This window comes from Cottoperca gobio, chromosome 21 (genome assembly GCF_900634415.1).
Source record: "Cottoperca gobio chromosome 21, fCotGob3.1, whole genome shotgun sequence".
Lineage (NCBI taxonomy): Eukaryota > Metazoa > Chordata > Actinopteri > Perciformes > Bovichtidae > Cottoperca > Cottoperca gobio.
In genome coordinates, this window is record NC_041375.1 from 4,843,552 (window position 1) to 4,862,197 (window position 18,646).

At 40.7% G+C, this 18,646-nt stretch overlaps 1 protein-coding gene across 2 annotated transcripts; it reads left to right on the forward strand.

Moving 5' to 3' along the window:
• The first annotated feature begins 1,039 nt into the window (after positions 1 to 1,039).
• Positions 1,040 to 14,961, forward strand: sympk (symplekin). Of its 2 annotated transcripts, none has more exons than XM_029459651.1 (27): positions 1,040 to 1,207; positions 1,541 to 1,693; positions 2,554 to 2,619; positions 2,923 to 2,976; positions 3,141 to 3,214; positions 3,296 to 3,422; positions 3,603 to 3,852; positions 4,278 to 4,448; positions 4,571 to 4,810; positions 6,197 to 6,345; positions 6,439 to 6,589; positions 7,176 to 7,392; positions 7,476 to 7,626; positions 7,910 to 8,145; positions 8,342 to 8,423; positions 8,505 to 8,618; positions 8,724 to 8,871; positions 9,761 to 9,921; positions 10,417 to 10,525; positions 10,676 to 10,776; positions 10,919 to 11,009; positions 12,076 to 12,177; positions 12,491 to 12,678; positions 12,925 to 13,101; positions 13,204 to 13,299; positions 13,516 to 13,701; positions 14,596 to 14,961. In XM_029459651.1, the coding sequence occupies exons 2-27, from the start codon at positions 1,607 to 1,609 to the stop codon at positions 14,773 to 14,775; spliced, it is 3,708 nt and encodes a 1,235-aa protein (XP_029315511.1). In that variant the 5' UTR covers positions 1,040 to 1,207; positions 1,541 to 1,606; the 3' UTR covers positions 14,776 to 14,961. The 2 variants fall into 2 exon arrangements, with proteins under 2 accessions (XP_029315511.1, XP_029315510.1); XM_029459650.1 differs by having other exon boundaries at positions 1,040 to 1,203.
• The last annotated feature ends 3,685 nt before the right edge of the window (positions 14,962 to 18,646 follow it).

Consider the following 18,646-nt stretch of genomic DNA (forward strand, 5'->3'; position numbering starts at 1 on the left):
AACAGTTATTTTTATTCTTCTAAATAGACGTGTCTTATTCAGTTTCAACTTCTTTCCAAGCGTCTTAACTACTCGTGAATTAGTGTTGAAACATGGACTGTATTCAGTGTATTGGTTATTAACATAAAATGTCAAACATCATAAAATAAGCTAAATGATGCTTCTTGACACCATAGAAATCACAGTGTAAAGAGTTTAAACGTTTCCAAAACATGCTTTAAATTATATTATCATCAAATCAAATCAAATCATTATATTATATATATATTATATATTATTATTGAGAGACTGGAATGGCATCAAGCATTGTTGCTTTGGTTGTAAACAGGTACTGTAACTTGTTCAGACTTTTAACTAAAGACAACAGTAACCCATAGTATATACTTTTTACAATTAGAAAAGCTAGTTTTAGACTTAATTCTATTTATTTATTTTTTTAATTCTTTTGAATGGCGGTTTTCAGGGTGAAATATACAGTTGAATTATAAGAAGTATAATTAATGTATAAAGCCGACATTAAAACATAAAAAACATAACAAAATAAAAATAAAACAAATAAATGTTTTACAGGTTAATTATCATACACGAATAAGGAAAAACATTATTACAAATTTACTCTGCAATACTTTAATTTATTGCAAGTTCAGTTCAAATATAGACAACAGGACAAGTGTATTCAAACAAGATGAATTAGAAATAGTAAAACGGGAATATTTTACACCTAGTTCTGAATAAAATGATTTAGTTTAGTTTTTAGTTTGTGTTTAAACTGGGTATCTTTGAAGTTCTCTGTAGCTGTCTGTGGTGCTGATCAGGAGTCTGTGGTAGAGGCGCCCAAACAAACACACAATTGACAAACGATTACGCACACACAACATATATTTCGCTTTTAAATAAATATTTTTATTAAAATATATATAGCAGTAATTTTAAAATAATGATATGTATTATTAACATCATAGGTGACTACTGAAACCGCGCGCATGCGTTCATTTATCCAGCAGGCGGCGCTGCTTCTGTGCTACACGTTTATGCGCAGTAGAAGAAGAACAACACCGCTTTTTCAACTAAACATGGCAGCTTCCCTAATGGAGCAGAGTTGTTGAATTTAGTGAATATGTAAAAGCTACTGCATTAATAAGTCTGTAACACTAGTCACGTTAAGTTACTGGTGCTACGACGGACTAAAGAGTTTGTGTTGCGGTAGGTAAGGATCACATATTTGTCATTGTAGTGTTATAAAACCAGTCACAGAGTTAGCATCACGGTTAGCATCACGGTTAGCATCACGATTAGCGCGCTGGCTGGGAACAAAGTATTTTTCATTGTGATACGCAACGTTAAAGCCTTGTTATTAATGTTTTATATCTAATGTATTTAAGTATTTAACGGGGTACAAATATATAAGGATTAAGTCCATTGCTATGACCAGTGTGTGTAACGTTAGCACGCTAACCTCACACCTGCTAACAAACTCAGAACGTCATTGTGATTAATCTCTTAATGACTTCTTTATTTACTGCGGGTTTGTGTTACACAGGTTGCAGTGCTTAATAGTATTTTGAAGACCATGCTGTCCACATAGTGAGTGAAGCAGAGCAGCATCATGGAGTTTTCTTCTCAGGAGGAGGACTCTCAACTCAGTCCCCATCAAACCACCCCTCAAGTCGTCGATATGACCACCAGTGAAAGGGTAAGTTTTTAATATCCTAATAATAAATTAGATTTGGGATTTATATTGAGATAACAGAGGCATTGGCTAATGATATTGGCTGGGATGAATCAATATATCAGTGATATTGTCAGCATCAGTCCACATTCTTGCTGCGTTACTGATCAAGATGTGGATGTTTGTGGATTTCTCTCTAGCAGTAAGCTGAACGCAACTGGCAACACAATAAAAGTGCCATGGTCAACTTAAAAAACATACATTGTCAAAAACAATGATTTGTTTGTAAATTGAGAATGTAATGTAACATAAGAAAAAAAAAAAAAACATTTAAATCAGAACCAATAAAATATTAATGATTTACCCAAAAGATTATGTAATATATAATATTATTATTATTATTATTATTATTATTATTATTATTATAATGTGGAAGTATTGAGTCAGCAACATTGGTCTGCTAATCAAATAAGCTGAAGTCTGTGTAAAGCTGCTGATTAACCTCATTTAGTTTATGGCTGAGTGATTTGGAAAAAATGGCTAATTGCGATTAGTTTGACTGATATTACAATAGCAATATCGGGAACAATATTGGAGGGAACAATAGTTTTTGCAAACTTGTTCTCATTTTCATTGAAAATTAACTAATATGAAATGATCATGGTGTGATTATAAGTGAGGATCTGTACCAAACAAAGATTTATTTTCTGTAGAATGTGGTTTGTAGGCTAGGACATCTCTGCAGCACCACAGTACTTAAGTTCGAGTGATAATTTGGCACATACGTTAGCAGCCAGACATCTGTAGTCATGTAGTGATTTTCATGTATAGAAATAAACACCATGTTTAAGGAAAAGTTGATTCAGTTTGCGTTTCCCTTCCAGGTGGTGGATCTTCTGAATCAGGCCGCCCTGATACCAACAGAAGAAAAGCTAAACGTGCTCAAACAGGTTTGTAGTCGGTTTTATTCAATCAGGTCTTTTACTGTTGTGATATGCAAAAAAGGAATGTTGATAAATACATTAAAAAAGCAGTTTTGTAATGCAAAATAGGTCGCACATCTGTGCGAACTACCGTTTTTTTTTCCTACACATGTTTTCCAACCACTACTTGACTACTTTGCATTGTAATGTACTGCAACATGTCCTGGGTGTTGACCTGCTTTCTGCCCCAGTGTGTGCTGGGATATGAGGCGACGCACAACCTATTCTGTGGAGGACAATACTGAATCAATGAACTTGTGTCATTTTCAGGTCCAGGAGCTCATCATTAACAAGGATCCCTCTCTTCTTGACAATTTCTTGGATGTAAGTAAACCTGTATGCAGTTCTCTTATCTAACTGTAGTTTGACCTGAAATAAAGCATTTTAAATACATTAGCTGTATTAAATATACATTGTTCAGTAGACCTACATCAAAAACTAAAACTTCGATTCATAATTCTTCTTCTGTCGGCCTGTTTATCCTGTAGGAGTTGATCGCCTTTCAGACGGACAAGTCTATCGAAGTGAGAAAGTTTGTCATTGGCTTCATAGAGGAAGCAAGGTGAGTTATTAGACGGTCAAGTTTATGAAATACATTTTTTGCAGGTTTTCTCAGTCTTTTTCTTGTCTATGTTTTTTCCAGTAAAAGGGACAATGAGCTCCTTCTCAGACTGATCGCCAACCTGAACATGTTGCTGAGGGATGACAGTGTGAACGTGGTGAAGAAAGCCATCCTCACACTCACCCAACTGTACAAAGTTTCTCTGCAGGTAAATACAGGCCTCTTTCATACAATATTTAGACTGGTGTGTTTTAGCCTAAAGACAAAATATCATAGATCTTCTGGCAGAGTCCTTTTTTTAAGAAGACAACAAAATCAAGTTTCAACTATTAATAGGTTTTGTGTATTCAAACCATATACTTGAAAAACTGAATCTCTTCCTTGCCAGTGGTTGGTGCGCTCTAAAGCAGTATCAGAGAGGCAGGAGGCGTGCTGGGATCTGGTCACACAGATGAAAGGGGATGTTCTGGCCTTGCTGGACTCTGAAAATGACGGCGTTCGCACTCACGCCATCAAGTTCACAGAATCGTTAATCATCACTCTTTCGCCGCGGACGTCAGACTCCGATGTTCCCAAGCGGCAGGAGGGGGACATCAGCCTGGACAAAGTTCCCAGAGATCACTCGTACATTCGCTACGGTACGGGTATCAGAATGTGTTAGCATGCTTTTTTAGTCCAGTCTAGGGCTGCATGGTTTGAGGGAAATGTGCGATACTACTTGCGAGAAAAAGCCAGATATTAAAGTGTACTCAGTTCTGCCTTTCTGCTGTTTTCAGTATGCTGCTAAAATACAACAAATTGCTTGTTGGATAAAAAAGTGAAAGGAAATTATTATCCAACATTCTTTTATTGAGCCAATCAAAAAAGGCACCAAAAAAAAAAGAAGAATTACAAGAGTTACAGTTTTCTATTGATAATGTCTTTAAACTAACTCAAATATATCGCAGTCTTTCGCTATACGCTTATTGGGCAAGTTGACTTTGCGATGATGAACATTAAAGTCCACCAGCCCATTAAAGCTTATGTTTTAGAACTAATATCTTGACACTGTTGGAATCAACAGCTGTTTTGTGTGAGGAGGGAAAGGCTGCTCTGGAGAACCTGCTGAAGTTTATGGTCCATCCGGCCATTTCCAGCATTAACCTCACCACAACACTCGGCTCCCTGGCCACTATCGCCCGCCAGAGGCCAATGTTCATGTCGGAGGTGGTGCAGGCGTATGAGACATTGCATGGTAAGTGCTTCTGAGCCAGTGTTTCTGTATCTTTTATATCTATGCTCAATACATCGTTCGACTCTACATAGTATTATACTAAATGCTATTTTCTTTTTTCCTGTATACCTGAACCTTTTTAGCAAACCTGCCACCCACTCTGGCCAAGTCTCAGGTCAGCAGCGTGCGAAAGAATCTGAAGCTGCACTTGGTGGCGGTCCTCAAGCATCCCTGCAGCCTGGAGTTCCAGGGTCAAATAAGCACTCTGCTTCTGGACCTGGGAATGCCCCAGAATGAAATAACACGCTCCACACCTGCACCACGTGAGCAGCGCAAAAGGCCTCGCCATGAAGAATACACAGAAGGGAAAAAGGTCAAGTTGGGTGAGTACTAATCAGCGATGGCAGTCATAGATATTGTACTCTGACTAGACTGTTTACTGCACTGAAGTTTAGAGATTAATAGAAAATATTTGGCAGGTGTAGAAACCATTTCGCGTTATTGTTGGCATTTGTTTTTATTTGGTTTAAGCCCTGCAAAATTATTTTGGACACTTGGTGGCGGTGATTAAATGCAGTAGGCTGTCTGCATATAAGGGGGCACAGGTGATAGGTCACAGGTAGAGAGAGCAAAAAGTTCTCACGAGCGATAGATCAGCGATCGACTCAACCGAATCAGCTATACAGCGAAAGACCCGAACATACAAACAGGAACAAAGCAGGCAGTAACAAACATCCATATCAACAACTACAGCTAGGCTACAGCGCTGGGAAACCCGGTGTGTTCACCACCTTTTCATCTGCAATAAACCTGCTAACAACTTCATAGGCTCACCTACAACCACAAGCTCTATATCTGCGTAAGAACCCACACGCCTACCTGTGTAGATGGCATAAGAACATTGGAACATTGGGAATTGGAAAATTGCCATTACAGCAGGTGTTGATAATTATAAAAAAAAAAAAAAGGCTGGATAAAATATTGTAGTTAGAGATGCACCGATTTGCAATTATCTTTCCTGATTTTCTTTCTTTCAAAGAACTATAATTGACTGCATAGACAAACCCTTTTGGGAAATTAAATTTTATATTCATACATATCAGCGAAGAATATGAGAAATATTATTCTATGCTGTGTATGATGGCCTATTATAGAGAGTCAGCTATTTATTTATGTATTTGTACAAACCTATTCATGAATCGGTAGTTATTTACAAGATTGCAAATGTGTGTGTATTATTATTATTATTATTATTATTATTATTATTAACTCCCAGCGTCCTCCTGCCCACGATGAGAGAAGAGGAGGAGAGACCTGTTGGTAGAAGAGCCAGGTCACTGCGATTATTCTCAGCAGCATGCATAGCAATGAATTACAATATAATATATAAAAAATATATTTCCCACTTTTTCCCTGATGCTCTGAATAAGTCGCTTAATTTGTTGATAATCATTTTTTGAATAGAGTCGCTAAGGGGTCTGAAAAGCAATAAAGTCGCTGAGTTGGCAACACTGTGTGTGTGTGTGTGTGTGTGTGTGTGTGTGTGTGTGTGTGTGTGTGTGTGTGTGTGACGTGAACCATCGTGCGGCTCATGCATGTAAATATGAGCCCCAGAAAACCGGCTCTGAGACCGATCAGCTGAACATCGGCTGATTGTTGCTCTGTCCTATTCAGCATACAACTATACATTTCTGTGTTTGTGAGACCTGATGGAAATCCTGCAGGATGATCTCAAACACTATTTTTGATGTTTGTTTCTTTGCGTTCAGAGCCAACCCTTGAGGATGATGAAGACAAAGAGGAGCCAGCCCTTCTCTCAGTCCCTAAACCAGCTGCTGTTCCAGTGGCTCAGTCTGCCATTGACCTCACAGCTGAGTTCCTGCACCCACTGCTCTCCTCTGAGAACGTAGCCAACCTGGTGAGCAGCAGTGGCATTTCTTTTTGGTTTGTTCCTCTCTTTGAAGACCTGACTGTGTGACACTTCAGCTTCTGTCTCTGTCTGGTTGTGTAGGTGCTCATCAGCATGGTGTATCTGCCTGATGTCATGCCGGCATCCTTCCAGGCCACATACACACCTGTGGAGTCAGCAGGCACTGATGCCCAAATTAAACATCTGGCCAGGTTGATGGCCACGCAGATGACTGCAGCTGGGATCGGTCCAGGTTAGTGACGAACACATTCAGCACGAGAAGACCTTTAAAATGTGGCCGTTTTGTTTTGAGTAGTTTTTGACTTAAAGGAACGGTTTGACATTTTGGTGAAATACCCTTTTCCACTTTCTCGCTGAGAGTAAGATAAGAAGATGACAACCAGCTCCAGGAAGTAGTTTTCAAAGTAGAAGTTTCCCATTTTTTTGCCAGTCCGATATATTTGCAGGAGAATATTATCAGAAGATCTACTGGTATTGGTGTATATCGCATAAACTGCAGATGATAATAAATGTTCTCTTGGTTAGAATTTCTGCATATATGACCCTTACTTTTAATGTATTCAAATGTAGTTAGTTTTTTATTGTTATTGTTTATATTGATTTCCAGTTAATTTTGCAGTTTAAAAGTTATTGTCAGCTTTATGAAAAATGTCCTGCCTCAGTGTATACATCTATGTCACAACTAATGAGCACATTTGAAGGACTCTGTGAAGTTGTGTAAAATGGAATATTTGGGTTTTCTTCTTAATATTGGTATCAGCCACAAAAGGCCCTACTGTATATGTTCTGGGCTCTAATTTAAAACTGTGATATCTTAGGACTTGAGCAGTGCAAAGCCAGAGAAGACAATGCCGGCAAAGACAACGAGGATGAAGCCGGTGCTAAAGATCTGCTCATCAAGCGCAAAGTTCCAGCTGTGATGATGGGACAAGCGATCTCTGTGGTGGGAGGTTACGAAAAAGAAAAGGCTCCGACTGAGGTTCCCGCCACAGTCAAGAGGCTTCCCGAACCCATCGTTCCTACGGCACAAACCAAGTGAGTCCTGACTCCAACACAGAGATGGCAGAAGTATTGTGTAAGTCAGACTTATCACGCTGCATGGTTGTGTTCTGTTACAGAATGACGGGGGCAAGTGGGAGAAAAAAGGTGTTTCGATTGTCAGACGTCGTCCAGCCTTTATCAGACGCGCAGATTGAAAAGTTAACCTCCAGAGCGGTCAATCGCATCCTGCAGTCAGAAAAGGCGATTGCTCAAAGCGGCATGTCCCATGTAAGAAATCACCCCCTGGTTCATTTCTTCTTAATGATTGTGTTGCACTTGAGGTTTATTAAAGGGATAGTGGATTGTTTAGGAGTGGGGCTGTGTGAGGTATCCATAGTCAGTACTATGGAGTGGTACTCCAGCCTGTTTCTCCAAACTGGGGGGCGTACTGTAAGTAATACACTGACTATGGATAAGTACCTCATACAACTCCATTTCAAAACATCCAAACTATCCCTTTAAGCACGAAACAAGTGCGTGTTTTAGAAGATAACCACACTATCTGTTTTAGGTAAGAGTGAAGCTCATCTCCAAGCTTGTGACGCAGTTTGAAGGGATGATGAAAGAAGACGTGCTGAGATTTATTCTGGATGACATCAGGACAAGGAGTGACCTGGCCTTTTCGCTCCTCTACCAAGAGTACAACACTTACCTGAGCCAGCTGCCATCTGGGCTGCTGGACAGCTACGACCACTGTCTCTACACTCTGCTGTCGGGCCTGCAGGAGAAACCCGAGCAGAGGGATGGGTGAGACAAAAACTTGTCATTCTTACATGTTTGCTGCATGCTTTTTTTCTCTCTTGCTCTTATGCTGGTTGTGTTCTTTAGTGTCTCAAATGGTCAAATTTCCTCATACTGTGGAGCAAAACATAATCAAAAAAAGTGAGCCCATTATCAGCCTAAAGTGAGCCCCGCTTCTTTTATTACATCCCATCTCTTCCAGACTTTTCACCAAGCTGGTACTGGAGGCTCCCATTATAACAGAATCAGCGTTGGAAGTAATCCGGCGATACTGCGAGGACGAGGTAAGTGACATGATGAAGCTTCTCGTACAGAGTTAGTTCCCTGTATGTCCACTCAACTGTTTGTTGTTCCCTTTGTTTCAGTCTCGGGTGTATTTGGGCATGACGACTCTGAAGGAGCTGATCGTCAAACGGCCCTCAAGGCAGTTTGAGTATCTGCACGTGCTTCTGGATCTCAGCTCGCATGAAAAAGAGAAGGTGATAACCTCGCACATCATGTTCATGTGTAACTCATATTCTCACAGTTTGATTGATTCTTTTCTGTGGTTGTCATAGTTTTTCAACGACTGTTTTGTTTTTCAGGTGCGGACCACCGCCTTGGCTTTTCTCAAGCGTATGTATGAGAAAGACCAGCTCAGAGACTACATTGAGAAGTTTGCCCTGAACTACATGCAGCTTCTGGTCCATCCCAACCCTCCATCTCTCCTCTTTGGGGCTGACAAAGACACAGGTTTGGAATACGTTCAATATTATCCGTGTAGGACCGTGCTAGTGGCTGTCACTGACATCCTGTTTTTACAACCATGTTTGACCCATTTATACATAACTGCGCCTGACATCTACTTAATGCATTTCCTGTAAAACAGCAACTTCAGTGTGACTGGTACGGTTGTATGGTTTGGGCGACCTTAGTAGGTTTTGGTATCCAGGTGTGAAACAATAAGGCCGTGGCATGTGGTCCAACTGCAGTTAGCATGTGTGTAAATTCACTGAGTGAGTCTGTGTGCAGACGTCCACTGCGTTTCTTGTAGCATTAATTTTCTGGTAAATGTATATAGCAAACATGCATATACTTTTCCATTTGATTTAATCGTTAATTAGTCATTTTTCATGCAAAAATGTCAGAAAATGCTGCTTTTCTCTGTTTTATATTAAAGTGAAAGGTCTTGTTTTTTTGGACTAACAAAACAAGACCTTTAAGGACACCAGCTTGGGCTTTGAGAAACTGGGAGGGACATTTTTCCATATCTTCTGACGTTTCATAAACCAAACGATTAATTGAAAACCGACATATTATTCGATAATGAAAATAATTGTTAGTTGCAGCCCTATATGGTAGGATGGGCTAAGTTGTAGTGCAGTTACTACAAACCCACGTGTGACCTTTGCAGTCATGTCATGATGTACTGGCAGAGGAGCGACCTGGTGCAGCACCAGCCGTGCCCCGTCAGGTAACTAGCCCCAGTGCAGCTGCACTGCTGATATCTACACCACTGCTGATATCCTGCCCACTAGACATAGTGCAGCTTAAACTTTCCCTGCCAGACAAAGAAATACAAAGTGTCAACTTCCCCATTGTCCTGTCACCTCACAGTGTTGTTGTGTGTTTGTTGAGACAGAGGTGGCTGCCCCCTGGACTGAAGAGACCGTGAGACAGTGTCTGTTCCTCTACCTGTCCCTGCTGCCTCTAAACCACCGGCTGGTCCACGAGCTGGCGTCTGTGTACACCGAGGCCATCGCTGACATCAAGCGCAGCGTGCTTCGAGCGATCGAGCAGCCTGTAAGTCACTCCTCACTCACTCTCCAACGCTCCATTTATTTGTTCTTCTTAAAGAACTCAGTTTGAAATGAATTGTTCTTGTATAAATGGCACAGTCTTCTCTGTGCATCAGTATGTGTGAATGTGAACAACTTGCTCCAAACAACTAAGAAAAACAGAACAACTGTTTGAGTTCTTACTAAATGATGAAAACGGGGATATCTAAACTCAGGACACAATAATTGTGCCAAGACATGAACCCAAAAAAACAAATGAACCCTAAAACACAGTTTTGTGGGCATAAGGAGAAGTTATCTGATGCCAGCAGGTATTCATGCCTGGGAAGCCTAGCATGACTCAATCAACTGAGGGCAGAGTCCGGACTATTGGACTATATGTTTATCTGTTTCTTCATGCGTTTGACCACAAGAGAAGGTCAACTAGAACACTTAAGCAATGCTCTTGAGTTGTGTTGTTTTTGAATAGTACTGACGTTTCTTTCCACCCTTATTTTAGATCCGTGGGATGGGGATGAACTCTCCTGAGCTGCTTCTCTTGGTTGAAAACTGTCCTAAAGGGGCAGAGACTTTAGTTACCCGCTGTCTGCACATTTTGACAGATAAAGGTAAAAAGCACGTCACTTTCCATCTGTACAGGAGGGTTATGGTCAAGCAACACAACATGTAGCCAAACATGGAACAACAGCACCAATAGAAGAAAGTCTAGGAAATGAAGTGTCGATGTGTAATAGAAGTCTTCCTTTCCCTCCATTCAGTGCCTCCATCTCCAGAGCTGGTGGAGAGAGTGCGAGACCTTTACCACAAACGAGTGCCGGATGTTCGTTTCCTAATTCCTGTCATAAACGGCCTAGAAAAGGTAAAGTTCTGCAACTCTTCTCAGTAGTCTAGTTAACTGAGTTATACTTGTTACTTAGTTTATCACACTGTATCCAGCAAATGACTATCTTGCCATCTTGATAATTGTAATAATTCTTTCTTTAATTCTGTTTCTCATACAGCATGAAGTCATCCAGGCGCTGCCCAAGCTCATCAAACTCAACCCCATTGTAGTGAAGGAGGTGTTCAACCGTCTATTGGGCACTCAGCACAGTAAGAGCCATTTATCTCGTCCACTGTTGGATGTATTTACCTTACTTCCTTTTCTTACATTAAAGGAAACACAGCTTTCATGTGGATGTCCGATCAGTGTTGATGGTAAATGTAGTCCATTGAAGCAATAAATTCCTCCGTGCATGCGATATTGAAGCTGATTCCTCCTGCTCGCAGAGCCGTGCCGCCAGTGCCTACATGTACCAGGATGCATTGCTCCCAAACTACTGTGCATCGTTGCCTCTCCGTGTCCCCGCCACTTTGCTCAGCTGCCGGCAAACAAGACACAGGAAACTTCTGTTGGTCTCGAGGAGATGCAGCATTTATTTGTGCATCGACTCCAAACTGCTGGACATTCTCCTGATATCTTCACCGCTAAACTCAAACTCGTTCTGGAGGGTCCATGTCTGCCATATCCTCTGGCGCGGCTAATGCAGCCTCAGTCTCTACGCTGCATTTCTTCGGCCTCTAAATATGGCTGAATATCCAAATCAGCCAAAACACCATAACATCTTCTTCACTCATATTTTGGTTTTTCTCACTGTTGGAACTAGCTTGTTTGTAATATTGGTACAACAATCACAACTCTTAAGAAGGATGTTTTCAATGTATCCATAGTGTTCAATTACACAGCGACGGTGGATGTTATAGACGGCTAAATGGTGCATCGCTTTGCATGTTGCTGCCGCAAGGAATTGTGGGACGGCATTATCTCGTCCAGTGTTCCCTATGCTAAAGGGGATAAGCATAGGGAGTCCAACTAAGCCTCTGTCACGTCAATTGATGCCACTGGATGCAGGAAAAGCATCAGATTTTGCAGCTGGAGAACTCTGCTTTCTCTGTCAATATAGCACGCGCTGAACTACATTTACCCTCTACGCTGATTGTACATCAATAAATAGAAAAGGTCATTACTGTAATAACATGCATAGCAGATTTTATCAAAGGATTCTTGTTTCTTATGTCTTTTATTTTGAGTTGTCTTCAGTTATTGACAAGCTGCTGTGGAAACTTGTTTCAGGTGAAGGACTCTGATGTGTTCTCACGCATGTATGTTGTCTTTCAGGTGAGGGAAGTTCATCTGTGTCCCCTCTCACCCCTGGAGACCTGCTGATTGCTTTACACAACATAGACTCAACCAAATGTGATATGAAGTCCATCATAAAAGGTCAGTGTTCTGTGATCAACAACTTTATCAGTTTCTCTGTTATATAACTGTTTATATTTCATTAATGTATCTTTACATTCACAACATCATCAGTGGCAGGTTTTAGAGTTTGACTTCAGTAACAACCTTATAATAATTAGATGTTAGGTTAGCTGTTAAAGGGACCTTTGATAAGCTGTTTTGATATGTCGTGCTGCATTCCTCACTTGTCTGACTGCAGGCAGTACACTACTGTTACTGTACGATGGGTTTGGGTCCCCGATGACCTTTTCCAGCAGTTAATTGATCGGTCTCTGTTGCATATGTATGACAGCTACCAACCTGTGCTTTGGGGAGAAGAATGTGTACACATCGGAGGTTTTGGCGGTGGTGATGCAGCAGCTGATGGAGCAGAGTCCCCTCCCCATACTGCTCATGCGTACCGTCATCCAGTCCCTCACCATGTATCCCCGACTGGGAGGCTTCGTCATGAACATCCTGTCCCGCCTCATTGTCAAGCAGGTCAGCACCAAACTCCAGCAAAACATTCATGGTTTCTACAGTCGTTGAGGTCCCGGATCAATTGTTTTAAATGACATTGTGTGTTTAACTTGTCAAAGATGCATGACATATCTACAACCTGATGCAATAGATAAGATTTTCCCTTCCAACACCAAACCAGTGAAACGCAGAAATTAAGTTCCGCTAATAAATATGGATCACCATATTTCACCATTGGCACAACTTTGGTTGCTTTTTCCCCTGAAGGTATGGAAGTATCCCAAGGTGTGGGAGGGATTTGTGAAGTGCTGCCAGAGGACGAAGCCTCAGTCGTACAGCGTGCTGCTTCAGCTGCCGCCCGCACAACTGACCAGCGTGTTTGAACGCTGCCCAGAGATGAGAGAGCCTCTTCTACAGCATGTCCTCTCCTTCACACCTCATCAGGTAAGTTTCATCTGAAAGACCGAAGCTCATTTACAGTCCAAACATTCTGCTCCTCTCTGGATTTCATCATGTACCAACAGCCTCGTTTTTTCTGTGTAACAGCAAGCTCACATACCTGCTTCCATCATGTCGGTCCTGGAAGTAAATAAAAAACCAGAACCAGAGCCCGTCGATGTCATCGAGCCTGTGGAGCAAGAGGTAACTGATGAGGGCATGCACATGATTCATAAAACCTGCACACTTTCCCCTTCCAGAAATTGTTAACGTCCTTCATTGACATAAGTATAATGATAAACTTGAATTGTTAATTAGCACGACAGAAATGATCATCTTGTATTTCCAACACTGCTGGTCATTCAGTGTTTCCTGTTTCCATTTATTTAGAAGTTGTCGTCATATACTCCTCTCTTTTAGATGGAACCAGTTCTTGCTTCGGTTCCTGCCCCAGTCCCAGTTGAAGAAGAGGCTCCCACTGCAGCACTGGAAGAGTCTGAGACACCAGAGCAGCAACACCCAGCCGTCATGAAAGATCAGGAAGAACCAATGGAGCAGGAAGAGTCCGCTCCAGTGATGCAGGAGGAGTCTGACACTGTTTCCCAGGTAAGACAAAGTTAAATTAGTCGTGTGATTTTTATTTTTTTACATGCTTGGAGTCGTATAAAGTAGAACAATTGTACCTTTTCCATTAGAGATGCACCTATTGCCATTTTCTACATTCAGATTTTATTTAAAGTCTGACTCGCCGATTCCAATTTTCCGGTGCATCTCTACTTTCATCAGTACTTGCATGTTAAATGTTTATGGCTCAGTGGCAATTAAACATTTGAAAAGTACAGTCTATTGAACAAGACGCATCAGGAAAATTAATTCTAAAAAATAAAGACCATGTGATATAAAGGGACAGTTCACCCCCAAAATCAAAAAACCTTCCGCATGACAGCGAAGAAGGACGTGTGCATCTGCTCATGGACGAAATGCTTTCCTGAACTAGCTAGCGTTACAGCTCAGTCATTTAATGTTTAAATCTCAAATTGTCGCAAGCCTGCGCCTCTTGTCCATGAATAGATGCACGCTTCCACTAACCAATCATGTCGGGGGACATCACATGCAAATCACCATACAAAACACGTACTATATGGAATGGTTTGGAGGGCAGGCATCGGCTGTGGCCGTAACATCCACTATATGGGCAAAAGTATTGGGCCACTCGTCTTAATCATTGAATTCAGGTGTTTCATTCAGTCCCATTGCCACAGGTGTATAACATCAAGCACCTGGCCATGCTGTCTGCCTTCACAAACATGTGAAAGAATGCTCGTTGTAAAGAGCTCACTGAATTTGAACGTGGTTCTGTAATAGGATGCACTGTTGCAACAAGCCAGTTTGTGAAACGTCTTCTCTCCTAGATATTCCACGCTCAACTGTAAATACAAATGGTCTAAAACTGGAATTTAAAAAGTTTAAACCTGTAAGCTAATTTGTGGTTCTCTTCAGGAGGAGTTGACAAGAGCAGATGAAACGCCGACGCCGACTCCGACGCCATCACCTCAACCAGAGCCAGCTGAGGAACTGATGGAGGCGTTTCAACCTTCAGACCTCCAGGAGCCTGAAAAAGATGTTGAAGCTGACGTCGCAGAACCTGAGGCTGGAAGCGGCAGCGAAAATGGAGAATGACTGCTCCAAAACAAATGCACCATTTTTCTCCTTTGCAAACATCCCACAGATTTTCCAGGAGTTCTGGTGAAGAAAAAGCTCTTTGTTATTTTTGTATTTGTTTGGAATAAATATCAAGATAACTTGGCATAATAATTCCATATATGTTAATACGTGATAAGTTGACAATAAAACAATAAAATGCCGGTTTACTGTCTGCTTCAATTATCTTGCCCCACGACTTCCCAATGGTTCAGGATGAAGCGTTGGCTTTCGAAAGACTTTAAGGTTTCATCAGTAGTTAGCAGTAAGTACCAACGTGTTTAATAGAGAATGGCAATATTTAAATTAAAGAATATGGTGCAAGAACTACCAGGTTACTCAGAACCCAAGTTTTGTGTCTCGATAGGAACCAGGCCATACACGGAATAGACCGTTTTTTATTTGTTTTCTGATTTACAATCTAGTTAAAATATGTTAATTGTATAGCTAAACAACAAAACTGACTACAAACCACTTTCTTCATTTATAAAAAAGATTTTTCTTTTCATGATCTGTTATTTTTCCCACTAACTTTTATTATGGATACAATTCAATTCAGAGAAGAGTATGTCGGCAAGAAACCTTTTTATATTTACATTTGTATTTATCTTCATTTCGGTTGAGTCCCATGTGAGGCTGATCATTCCTGAGCGTCGGGTTTGATATGAATTACGTATTTTCCCTGAAACATTAAGCCTAATAAAACATGTCCAGTGTTCAAAAGACACAATCATATTCTGAGTTATTAAATGAGTTCACAAAGAATATCAATAAATATTGACGCAAATAATGAATAAATAACAAATACATTGTGCCAGCAGAAAAGGTCCCTGAGCCTCTAAACAGGAAACAGTAATCCGTATAAAGACTGCAGGTTGTTATTCATGTGCAGGGGTTTGTGTTTCTGCTGCTGCTGCTCTGGCACTAATAACTGTCCGTGTACAGACACAAACTCAATCAAAAGTCTCTACAGATGTTAAAGCAGACTGACTCAAACCTCTTGATCAATCCTAAGCCTAAACTAAACTATAACTCTTTTGAAAGCCTTGTTCTTACACTCTCAAACCCAACATGGAAAACAATAAAGCCAGTTGTATTTGTTACTGTGTACCGCCCTCCTGGTCCGTATTCTGAATTTCTATCTGAATTCTCAGAATTTTTATCAAATTTAGTCCTTAAAACAGATAAAGTAATTATTGTAGGTGACTTTAATATTCATGTGGATGTTGATAGTGAGCCTTAATAATGCATTTATCTCAATATTAGATTCAATTGGGTTCAGTCAGGATGTACATGAACCAACTCACTGTTTAAACCGCACTCTGGACATTGTTCTGGGATATGGTGCTGAAATTGAAAGTTTATCAGTGTGTCCACATAATCCTCTTTTATCAGACCATTTTTTAATAACTTTTGAAGTCCTGTTACTGGACTACAAGCCAGTAGGCAAAATATCCTACGCTCGATGTTTATCTGAAAGTGCTGTGACTAAATTTAAGGAAGTGATTCCATCAGCACTTAATTCAATACCAGGACTCAATATCAATATAATGGAGGACTCCAATGCTAACTTTAGTCCCTCCCAAATTAATCATCTTGTTGATAGCGCTGCAGCCTCACTGCGAATAACACTCGACTCTGTCGCTCCTCTAAAGAAGAAGATCATAAAACAGAAAAAGAAAGCTCCATGGCTTAATTTACAAATCCGCAAACTAAAACAAAAGTCGAGAAATCTTGAAAGTAAATGGCGTTCCACTAAATTGGAAGAATCTCCTTTAGTCTGGTTAGATCATCTTAAAACGTATAAGAAGGCTCTCCGTAATGCCAGAGCAGCTTATTACTCTTCCTTAATAGAAGAAAATAAGAACAACCCCAGGTTTCTTTTCAGCACTGAGGCTGACAGAGAGCCACAGCTCTACAGAGCCTTCTGTTCCTATATCTCTCAGTAGTGACGACTTCATGAGCTTCTTTAACCATAAAATTATAATTATTAGAGACAAAATTACTCTCCTCCTGACCTCAATTGGTAATGACTTAACTTCAACTGTTGGAATTTTAAAAACATCTGTAACTCCTGAAATATATCTAGACTGTTTTACTCCAATCAACCTTCAATCTCATCGTCTAAACCATCAACCTGTCTTTTAGACCCGATTCCAACTAAACTGTTTAAAGAAGTTTTACCCTTAATTAACACCTTGTTATTAAATATGATCAACCTGTCTCTATTATCTGGCTACGTACCAAAATCCTTTAAAGTAGTTGTAATAAAACCACTTCTTAAAAAGCCTAGTCTTGATCCAGAGGTTTTAGCCAACTATAGGCCGATATCTAACCTTCCCTTTCTCGCTAAGATCCTTGAGAAAGCAGTTGCAAAACAGATATGTGACTTTTTACATAATAATAGTTTATTTGAGGTTTTTCAATCTGGATTTAGAGTTCATCATAGCACAGAGACGGCACTGGTGAAAGTTACCAATGACCTTCTATTGGCATCAGACAAAGGACTTGTGTCTGTTCTTGTCTTGTTAGACCTCAGTGCTGCTTTCGACACTGTTGATCATGACATTCTACTACAGAGACTGGAACATTGTGTTGGCATAAAAGGAACCGCACTAAGCTGGATCAAGTCCTATTTATCTGAGCGATCTCAATTTGTATGTGTTAACGATAAATCCTCCATGACAGCCAAAGTCAGTCTTGGAGTTCCGCAGGGTTCTGTACTTGGACCGATTCTATTCACCTTATATATGCTTCCTTTGGGCAATATTATAAGGAACCACTCTATAAACTTACATACAGAATACAGAATACAGAATAGAATTCAAAATCCTTCTCCTGACTTACAAATCAATTAATAGTCAGGCTCCATCATATCTTAAAGATCTCATAGTACCTTATAAACCAACTAGAGCATTACGCTCCCAGACTGCAGGGTTACTTGTGGTTCCTAGAGTCTCTAAGAGTACAATGGGAGCCAGAGCCTTCAGCTATCAAGCTCCTCTCCAGTGGAACCAGCTTCCAGTTTGTGTTCGGAAGGCAGACACACTCTCCACATTTAAGAGTAGGCTAAAGACTTTCCTTTTGAAAAGCTTATAGTTAGGGCTGGCTCAGGTTTGCCCTGGATCAGCCCCTAGTTATGCTGCTATAGGCTTAGACTGCCGGGGGACACCTCCCTGCTCTCTTCCTTCTCTTCCTCTCTCCTCCCCTCCCTCTCTCTTCTTCTCCCTCTCTATCTGTATGCATTTATATAAATGTATGTTACTAACTCATCATCCGGGGCATCATCCCCGGAGTGTCTGTCTCTCATGTGGCAGGTTGCCACTGATAAAGTTTACGTCAGGATCATGAATCGTGACAGCGCCTGCTGACCTGGTCCTGCTGGACACCGGGAAGCCTTATTGACATTTTCCTGGATTCATCCAAACTTTCTATTTCTTTTTTTTCCAACACAACATAATTTCCGTCAAATGTTGTATTTGTACTATGTTGTTTATCCTGTACACACAACATCTATTGCACGTCTGTCCGTCCTGGGAGAGGGATCCCTCCTCAGTTGCTCTCCCTGAGGTTTCTTCCATTTTTCCTCCTTTAATTATGGGGTTTCTTTTAGGAAGTTTTTCCTTGTGCGATGCGAGGGTCTAAGGACAGAGGGTCTAAGGACAGAGGGTCTAAGGACAGAGGATGTCGTAACCTGTACAGTCTGTAAAGCACACTGAGAGAAATGTATAATTTGTGATATTGGGCTGTACAAATTAATTTGATTTGATTTGATTTGATTTGACAGCTGATCAGCTGTGATCAGAAGGTGATGTAGCTTCCTGTGACGTTTCAGAGGAAAGGACGTCTC